The sequence below is a fragment of the Neomonachus schauinslandi genome, chromosome 10 (genome assembly GCF_002201575.2).
Source record: "Neomonachus schauinslandi chromosome 10, ASM220157v2, whole genome shotgun sequence".
NCBI lineage: Eukaryota > Metazoa > Chordata > Mammalia > Carnivora > Phocidae > Neomonachus > Neomonachus schauinslandi.
In genome coordinates, this window is record NC_058412.1 from 110,394,370 (window position 1) to 110,404,067 (window position 9,698).

Consider the following 9,698-nt stretch of genomic DNA (forward strand, 5'->3'; position numbering starts at 1 on the left):
GGGCTGCTCTGGTGTCCTGGGTGGAAGGGGAGTCAGTGTCCTCGGGGGCTGGGGACCCTGGTGGCCCGGGGCCTCCTCTAGATGGGTATGAAGCAACCTAGAGGCCTGACACTGTGCACCAAAGGCTCGATCCTGGACAGGGTCCAGCTCAGACGAGCCCCTGACAGCCCCAGGCCCCAGAGCTGGGATCCAGTGCCCTTGGCAGAGCTGCCCCAAACAGTGCCCTGCAGCAGGCAGTCAGTCTGGGGTACAGCCCAGCAAGGGGTTAAGGTTCAGATTGTGGGGCAGACCGCCTGCTTCAGGCCACTTACCCTGTGGGGCCCATGCAAGTGCTGCACCCCCGCAAGTACCCTTCCCCCTCTCTTCATGGACTGTAGCAGCAGCAGCTCCCTCCTGGCAGTTGGACAGGCAGTGGGTGGGAGACTGGAGGAGGCCATGTGCCCAAAGCACGCAGCACACAAGTGCTCAAGAGATGTCACTGTGCTTATGCATGTTCATATCCGCGTTGAGCCAGGCTCTCCCGCAGGCCTTTCTGCCCCACCCCCACCCCACAAACAGAGGCTGCTCCGAGCCAAGGAGAGCAGACTCTTGTCCCGACCACGGAGAAAGGTAGTGCTGTCATCCCAAGACCCAGAGCCGGTGAGCGGCTTCCCCAGGGTCGCACAGCGGGCCCAGGCTCATTCTTGCCGGAATGAGCAGGGTCCTGCAGCCCCTCCCCTCAGCCTCCCCTGTGCAACCTCCTGCCTTCACAGAGACTGTCTCCTCAGCCCCCTCTGGCTCCTGCTGTCCCCTCATCACCCCCTGTCCCACAAGCCACTCTGAGCTGAGCAAATGGCCTCACTGCCCCTCAGGGGCTCCTGAGCTGGAAGTCAAGAGAGAGAGAGAGAGAGAGAGAAGAGCTCCTCAGGGCAGGGCCATCTCCCCCCTCCCCCAATTCCCCAGCATCTTAGCTACCCCATTTGGAGGTCCTGGGAAGGATTCGGGGGTTGAACAACCCGTGGGTCACATTGTCAGAGGTGAAGATGATGACGTTGCCTTTGGTGTCCCCGTAGCAGAACACACCTCTGTGATAGTCAGACCTGAGGGCAGGTGGGGACAGAAGAGGCTGGGTTGCACACACCAGCTGCAACCCTCCACCCTCCCAGCGTCCACGACCTTCCTCCGCCTGGGAGCGAGAGCAGTTCCCACACGACTTTCCAGCCTTGCCCTCAACAGCTGACAAACATGGGCCCAGCCACCCAGACCCAGATCATCGGTGAACCAGGTCCAAAAGAAATCATTATTTTCTTTTAAAACCCAAACAAATGAGTCCCTGGTCCTCCAGATGCTCATTATCAGCTCACCCCTACTGATGGACCAAGACATTCCCAGAGTCCTCGGCCTTGGCGGGACAAGCCTCTGCCAGGATTCGGTGGCTGACTTGCTCGGGGCATGGGAGGAAGAAGGACTGATGACTGAGTGACTCCCCCAGGAGGGGCAGCTTGGTGAAGAGGACACAGACACACAGAGTGGGAATCTTTCCAGGGCTGTTTCCAGAGAGGCTTTCTGGGAGTCCCAACCCTGCTGAGTGATGTGGCCGCCAAGGCTATGTACCAATCTCCCTGAGACTCACCAGTAGTCCATGGCCAAGACACAGCTGTCCAGATCAATGAAGGTGAAGGCCCGGGCACAGTTATGGTTGCTAATGTCAAAGAACTCTGGGGAAGACACAGAAGGGGAGACATGCATGGAAGCCAAGCCCACGTCCCAGGCCTTGGGGATCTGGTGACAACACGCAGCATCTGCTTACCAGCTGCAGCACCCCCAGAGGACTCTAACCCATGCCCACAGCTGGCTCGGTGACAGGTCTCTCCAAGTGTAAATGCATGCCCTCCAACGGCCTAGAGCAGGCCTGGGGAGCTGTCAGGGACTCACCTATCTTCTGGTCAGTAGATGCAACCGCAATCAGGTTCATGTTATAGAGACACACCATGTCGATGACCCACATCTGCAGGTTATAGACCTGCTGGATCTGGTTAAGCTGGCCAGAGGAAGAGCAGAGATCTGGGCTGGGGAGGCTTGCCCAGCAGAGCACACCAGGAGCACGGGATCCCATGAGCCCTCTCCTGCCACCCAAGGCCCTGGAACCAGCCATAGACCTGGTATGGAGCCCAGTGCTCCCACCAACTACTGATGGGGCCTTGGAGAAGTGCCCTGACCTCTCTGAGTCTCAGTTTCCACATCTGTAAAATGGGCTTAAGGAACACCCATCCTCACAACCCCTTTTTAGAGCCATTTGACATGCTCATCAAAGTTTTAAGTACTTTTTTAAAGATTTTATTTATTTATTTGAGAGAGAGGGAGCACAAGTAGGAGAGGGGGTTGCAGAGAGAGAAGGAGACTCCCCACTGGGCGCGGAACCCACCCGACACAGGCGCCTGATCCCAGGACCCTGAGATCATGACCTGAGCTGAAGTCAGACAGTTAACTGACTGAGCCACCCAGGCACCCCACTCATCAAAGTTTTAAATGTGCATGGTTTGTAATCCTGGGATCTACTTCCAAGCCGCATCTATGGATGTGTTCCCACGTGCGCAGAGAAGTGTGTGCGAGGGTGGGCCCTGCTACCCTGCTGTGATAGCAACAGGCCACAGGCTGCCTGCAAAGGAGAGCGGATATAAACCCAAACCACAGCGCACCACCCGGACGTTAGAAATGAGGGAGGTGTGCACCTGCCACAGAGAGGAGTCACCAGGATCTATTATGCAGTGAGAAGGCAAGGTAGAAAGCAGCACTATCATGCGCTACCATGTGTATATTTAAAAAGAAAGGGGTGGGGGGATGTGTGTACAGTCTAACCACGGAAGAGCACCCCAAAACTGGTCCCAGAAGTTGCCTCCCGGGAGAGAATTAGGGTCTGGGAGAGGGAGACTGACTTCCCACGAACTGCCCCTCTGCCTGTCTCTTTCCCCCACGGTTTAATTGAGATATAATAGACATAGAACATTGTATTCGTTTTTGCTTGTTTTGTCTGAATCTTGTTTACCATCTGTGGGTGTCACCTGGTTCAAGCAGCTTATGAACAAGAAACCGTCCTGCTGGGGTGTGAGGTGCCTTTCCGCGCTCCCCTGCCAGCCTCACGTAACACCCCTGCAGATGGAGTTTGAGCGGGCGCTCCAGGCTCCAGGTGGGGGACGCCACACACAAAGGCATGTCAGCAAGAATGGGCTTTGGTGTCCAAGGAAAAGAGGAGGCTCGGGGAATGGGAGGATGGGAGAGGAGTTCAGGGTGACCAGCTAAGGAACTTGTATTTTACTCCCCGAATAAAGCCACAGACTGGGAACTGAAGGAAGCAGGGAGGGAGTGCCACGTGAAACAGAAGGGAAGGGGGGCTTTCAGGCAGCTCTTCTAGGTGGGTATGCGGAAGGGCCAGCAAAGGCCGGGGCAGGGAGGGGACCGTAGCATCAGAACTCAGACACACCAAGAGCACAGAGGCTGGTGCCGGCAGCTGGGCAGTGAGGACGATGGGCCAAGGCCCCTGGCCACCCACACACAGTAGCGGGGACTGTAATGCCCATCACCTCCATGTTCCTCCCAGAAGCCCAGGGCCACCCTAGGGAGTTTCAGTGACTCGTCCAAGGCTGCACAGCTGGGAAGTGAAGCCCAGCCCTCTCCCCGCAAACTCCAGCATTTTCCATCCGCATGACCACGGCATGCAGTGGGTGTTCATGGACGGTGCTTGGTGGATCACTCTTGCCAATATCTACTTGCCCAAGCAGCCCCTCAAGGCGGAATGCTGGGCCTCCCTCTGTCCTCCTCAACCCTCCCAGACTTGGCCTCTGAGGGGTGCTGAGGTGATCAAGTAGCAGCCATAACCAACATTATTTAGCTCAGGCTATCAAGTGCCCCCTTCACACCAAAATAAACACACAGAGAAGAAGAGGGTGAGGGTGCCAGGAACCCTAGCCTCAGGAACTCAGGTGTGAGTCCCCCTTGGTCCTGGGCTACCAAGTACACCCAAGAGAGTCACTGGACCTCCACAGACCTGAGCTGTCTCCCTAGGCAACCGAGAGGGGATGAGCCAGAACGCTCCGGCCCCACGGGACTCCCCCTGATGCAGCTATGAAACACTGGTGTTTCACAGGCTTCTGAAACCCTTCCTGCTGCTGGTAGCCTTCTCAGGAAGCCTTCCTTCTCTGGGGAGCTGCGCCTTCCTCGTGTGCTGGACGATTCTGGCCTGGCCTGGCGACACTAAGTTCACAGCCAGTCTTCCTGAGTGTTTTCCCACTTACTGCACTTGGCCAGGAGCTGGCAGCACAAAGACAATGATGATGTCAGCTTATATTTGTCCAGCACTCGCTGTAGGCCTTGTCCTACTCTGAGTACCATACGGGTATTATTATGTCATTAAATCCTCCCAGCAGCCTGAGGGGGTTACGGTGACCCCATGTGACAGATGAGGAAACTGAGAGCTATATACTATCCAAGGTCACAGAGCTGGAAGGTGGCAGTGTCAGGTTCTAAGGTGGGCTCCAGAGCCCACTCTCACAACCACTGTGATTTCCTGCCCGGCCCGGGTAAAGGATTCGAATCAGCAGCACTTGGTGATAGAGTGGTTGTGACAGGGAAAGGAGAGGGGGCTGATCTCTAACACAGGAACCTTGGTGGGTGATGATACCACTCACTGAGATGGGGCCCAGAAGTAAGCCTGGTGGCCAGGGAGGACTTCAGTGACATTCTGTTTGGAAAAACTGGGTGTAAAAACTGTTGGACATCCAAACACCCAGATGTCATCCTGCTTACAGAAGAGAAACAGGAGGGTCCCAGTCTCACAGTGAAGCCAGAACCTGGCCCTGGGAGCAGTGACCGCAGGGACCATGAACCCAAGACCGAGCTTACTCTGGGTCCGGTCACCTTCACTACCGAGGTACGAAGGCAAAGGCTCTCCGACCACCCCATGTGTCTCCACGGGTGGGCCTCCCTCACCCTGAAGGAGTTAAGCAGCGAGAAGGCCTCAGACCAGATCTGCAAGATCCCATCCTTGGTGACAGTCAGGAGATGTCCCGTCTTCTTGAACCGCTGGGTTAAAAACTGCACCTTCACAATCTCACAGCCATGGTTCCTGTGGAAGGTGATAGGAGAGAGAAGGACTCAAACAAAAACAGAATGAAGAGCACAGAGGAGGAAGGAGAGAGCAAGCAAAGGGAGCTCCCTTTGCAGGTGCGCACGCTCGCGCGACGTGTGACTCTGCCAGGAGGGTTTCTACCATTATCAGCGCTGGCCGAAAGAAAGAGAGACCCAAGGGGCACCTGGGTGGCTCGGTCGTTAAAGCGTCTGCCTTCGGCTCAGGTCCTGGTCCCAGAGTCCTGAGATCGAGCCCCGCATCGGGCTCCCTGCTCCGTGGGAAGCCTGCTTCTCCCCTCCCCCCACTCCTCCTGCTTGTGTTCCCTCTCTCTCTGTGTCTCTCTCTGTCAAATAAATAAATAAAATCTTTAAAAAAAAAAAAAAAGAAAGAAAGAAAGAGAGACCCAAGAAGGCCACTGGTATGAGACAGGGCTCCACAAGCTGTGGGCTTCTCCTATCGCACAGCCAGTCGGCTTCCTCAGGATGGGACAGGGTCAGAGGAGGCAGAGAACAGAGGTCTTTTGCAAAACTTCTTTTATGAGAAAAATGGTCTACAGGAGGCGAGTGGAGGGGGGCTTGCCACTGAAACCTTCATAATAACAGGTTCTGGCAACTCAGGGTAGAGAAAGGGAGTATAACCCAAGCACGCAATAAAAGTAGACGAGGGACAATGTATCCAACAGAACCCCGTGTACCTGACTCCTCATCTCCAAGGCCAGGCCCTGAGCCCAGCAAAGGCTCCCACAGCAGGCCTGGCCTTGCAGGACACCCCCACGTAGCCTTCCCAGCAGGCTACAGCGATGCCTTCTTCCCTGCCCCAAGCTGGCTAAGCTGGCGGGCTGGCTGCTAACGGGACCACCATTTTGACTTCTGGACACGGCACAGCACACACTCTCCCACCTGACGTTCCCACACCTCCAGGCCCCGGCGGGGCAGGGCATGTTACCTCACCTCACAGGGACCCAGGGATAAGCATTTGCCTGGAGTTATGTCCTGGCTACAGGCAGAGCTCAAATTAGAACCTCGGCAGCTCCATCCCTACTCCAGCTGGAGCCCTCTGCAAATCTCACTGTGGACACCATGTGACCTGTGGCTAAGGGCTAACCCACACCGCTGTGAAATTCCACATCCGAAACAGTCTCAGCAGGAGAGAGGGTGATGGTGTGTCTGGACACGGCTCCTTTCTCTCCCTCGCCCCCCACGGCCTGCAGCGCTGCCCGGTCTGCCCTCAAGCATCATTCCCAGGGCCACCTGTCACATCAGGGCCACGGGACCCTGAGAGGTCGACACAACAGGTGAGAGCCATGAGAAGTGAGAGGAGCCCTCAGGAGGTGTTACGCCACAGGGCCAGCACCTCCGCCTGCCAGACTACAGAGGCATCCCAGAGGGGGCGTTCAGTGATCTTGGCCCAGACTCAGGAAAGGGGAGCCAGCTTTTAAGATGACCCTTTCATGAAGGTAATTAAATAGTACTTGGCTATTTTCTCTGCCAAGCTGGAAATGCTCTCTGGGTTTGAAGGTTGAGCAAATAAATAGGGGGAAATAGGGAGAGCCTTCTTAACGTTTTTGGTTCTGGCCCTTTAAGCACCCTTGGTAATCTAAACGTCCCAAGGAAATAGAAAGACCCATGAAGGCTTGGCCACATCAGGTCATCATGTATGGTTATAAAATCCTTCATCGTTCATATTTATTGGCTATTCCTCAATTGAATCTTGACCAAAATTGTTTTAGTTGCCCTTTCCTGGTTTTCATTACACCATCTCTCTGAATCTCCAGGTGCTCCGGGGCAGACTACTTCTGGTTCACGGTCTTCCCCATAGCCTGCTCTGGGCGTGATCCTGAGGACAGATCCAGCCACAGCACCTCCTAACCAGGCCACAAATGCCGGTCACCAAGTGTTGGACCAGAGGACCCGGCTCCCTGGTCCCGGCTGCCTGCACTGGGCAGGAGGTGCTCAAACCCCCAGGTGGTCTCTGGGAAAGGAACTCTGGGAAGAGGCCTGGGCCATTGGCCAGATCCACTAGAGGGCTCTTTGTTCTTAGGGAGTTCAGAGGGGCGGGAGCAGACAGGGCCATGGCATAGAAAGAAGATGAGGTGAAGGCCCAGATGGCACAGTGGGGAGGAGCCACGAAGAGGAGCAAACAGGCAGGGTCAGGAGGGGGTCAAGGCAGGGACAGAGCCACATGCTCCAGGAGTGATCAGTGGCCCGTTCCCGAGGCCTGGTGTGGCCTCCAGGAGCAGCTTCCCATGGTGGCTTTTACTCCCTGCCACGTGAGCCATCTGTGCCCTGTGGATAAAACCCCCAGGCCCACTCAGCACGAGCAGTGGGAGGAAGCAGGAAGAACAGCGATGCTGCAGGGAGGGTCAAAAACAGCAACCCCTCCACTCTCATTTGACCTCCCCGAACCTCTCTTTCCTTGTCTGTAAAGTGGGGACACGTCACCCACCTTAATGCTCAGGCTCACCTACAGGGTTCAGGGGCTGAAAGGAGCCTTGGTGGCCCCACAAAGAGGGGCTCAGGGACTTAGGGAGGAGCACTCGCTCCTTGTTCCCACACACCCCTTCAGTCCAGGGAGAGGCTCCTTACAGGGGGATGATCCTCATGGGAAGGTGGAAGCGCAGGCGGTACTGGCTTGTTCTCATCCTCTCCTTTCTCTGGAACTCCCGCATCATGTAATCCACGTACTTCTGCTGCCTCGGGAAGAAACACGAGGCAGGACAGCATTGGCCGAGCTGTCAGAGCACTGGGCTTTGGGGGCCCACGCCTGGCTTCCGGTGCCTCCCCCATCCTTCCCAGCCCCTTCCAAGGGGCTCTCTGGTTGCTGATTCCTGGGGCTGGCCAAGGGGAGTAGCCCAGCCCCTGAGCTGTTCTGGGATCTGAGATCACAAGGACATGCAGCAGCACCTCCCTCCTTCATGCATTTCTGTGATGCTAAATACATCTGCGCATCATCGCCACATCCAGCATCTTGTTTGAATCTCTTTATTCACCCCCACTTTATAGGTAATAAGACTGAGGCCCATAAAAGTAGAGATGAGTTGTTCCAGCTCATATAACAAGTTAATAGCAGGGGAAGACCCAGAAGCCAGGTCAGAGGGCAACTCTAGAATCTACTGATGCCTCATAAAGGCCAAAACAGGCCACCATATGAACCTATAAAGAAAGAGGGAGTTATTAAGGTCATTGTGTAGATAGCAGAGAATTCTGGAAACATGTTTGTTGTAGAATATTAAGAGAAATGAAAGAAAAAACAAAACAGAATGTATGCCTAAGCCGAGGAGAGGAATGTCAGAGTAGTTAACACCCGGGGTTCCTGGGGCAAACTCCCCAGGTCTGAAGACTAGCTCAGCTGCTAACTAGCTCTGTCACTCTGGGCAAGTTTCTTAACTTCTTCATGCCTCCGTTTCCCAATCTGTCAAATTAAGGTAAATAACAACACCTACCCTGTAGGATCCCTGTGAAGTTTAAGTAAAACAATACATAAAGTGCTTAGCACAACGCCTGGTGTAAAGGCTAGTTATCATTGTTGGCATTGCTATGTCGACACATCAGACTATTTTTTTTGTACTTTTCTGTATCTTTCTGTATTCCGTCTGCTCATCACAGAACATACAGAATCAGGGAAAAAATCTGCTCTAAAACCCTGGCATTTTTGGATGGAAAAGCCACTGGCCTGCCTGTTGGCTGAGAGGCCAGAAAGGGCCATGAGATGGTTGTGGCACCTGCTGGGACTGAATGGGGGGCTGATGGGCGGTATCCTTACTGCCAGGTCACTGACATTTGTCATACACTCTCCTATCTCCCAGGAGAAGAATGAGCTGCAGTAAGCCCTGCTCACGGAAGTCTCAGGAGGGTTCCCTCTACCCAGCAAGCACCCCAGAATCCACAGGTGGCTTTCTGATGCCTTGACCACCTCCCCATCTTCAGCCCTCCACGTGCTCTACGGATCCGCCATGCCTGGACCCTTCAGCCTCCCTCCAGCTACCTGAGGCGCCCTCCTCACCCAGGTGACGGAGCCAGTACAGTCCGTGTCCACCTTCAGAAACAGCGCCTCTAGCAGCTCATCTGACATATTGCTCAGAACCTTCTTCATGGCCTTAATGAAAGCCTTCATGTCCAGGGCTTCAAAAGAGTAGAAAGAACATCATCCACATCATAGCAATTCACTGGGCCCCGTCAGCAGCCACGGTGTTCTTGGATGTCTGGGCGCTGAGGGAGGGCACCCAGAGAATCACGTTTGCTGGGTTGTCCCTTGAATCTCATCCATCTGTTCAGATTCAATCAGCCCACAAATACTGGCTGCACACCTTCCACGCCGGAACCCTGTGTTGGCCCCACAGCACTACTGGGTGAGGGGCTACTGAAAAAGATCAGATATCATTTCTGAACAAATAAGACAGAACAGGCATTGAGACAAAGAAAACTGATGAAAACTCAAAAAAAAAAAGAGAGAGAGAGAAAGAGTGAGAGAGAGAAGGAGAGAAAGAAAGAAAGAAAGGAAGGAAGGAAGAAGGAAAGGAAGGAAGGAGGAAAGGAAAGGAAGGAAGGAAGGAAGGAAGGAAGGAAGGAAGGAAGGAAGGAAGGAAGGAAGGAAG

At 54.6% G+C, this 9,698-nt stretch overlaps 1 protein-coding gene across 1 annotated transcript in view; it reads right to left on the reverse strand.

The window, feature by feature from the left end:
- The window catches only part of EFCAB8 (EF-hand calcium binding domain 8), a 58,988-nt gene that overhangs the window by 38,830 nt on the left and 10,460 nt on the right, over nt 1-9,698 (reverse strand). The window contains exons 3-8 of the mRNA XM_021689325.1: nt 9,107-9,225; nt 7,690-7,793; nt 4,966-5,101; nt 1,915-2,020; nt 1,613-1,697; nt 955-1,079 (exon numbers count right to left, since the gene is read on the reverse strand). Coding sequence (XP_021545000.1) covers nt 955-1,079; nt 1,613-1,697; nt 1,915-2,020; nt 4,966-5,101; nt 7,690-7,793; nt 9,107-9,225 — 675 coding nt within the window. The remainder of the gene's footprint in view (nt 1-954; nt 1,080-1,612; nt 1,698-1,914; nt 2,021-4,965; nt 5,102-7,689; nt 7,794-9,106; nt 9,226-9,698) is intronic.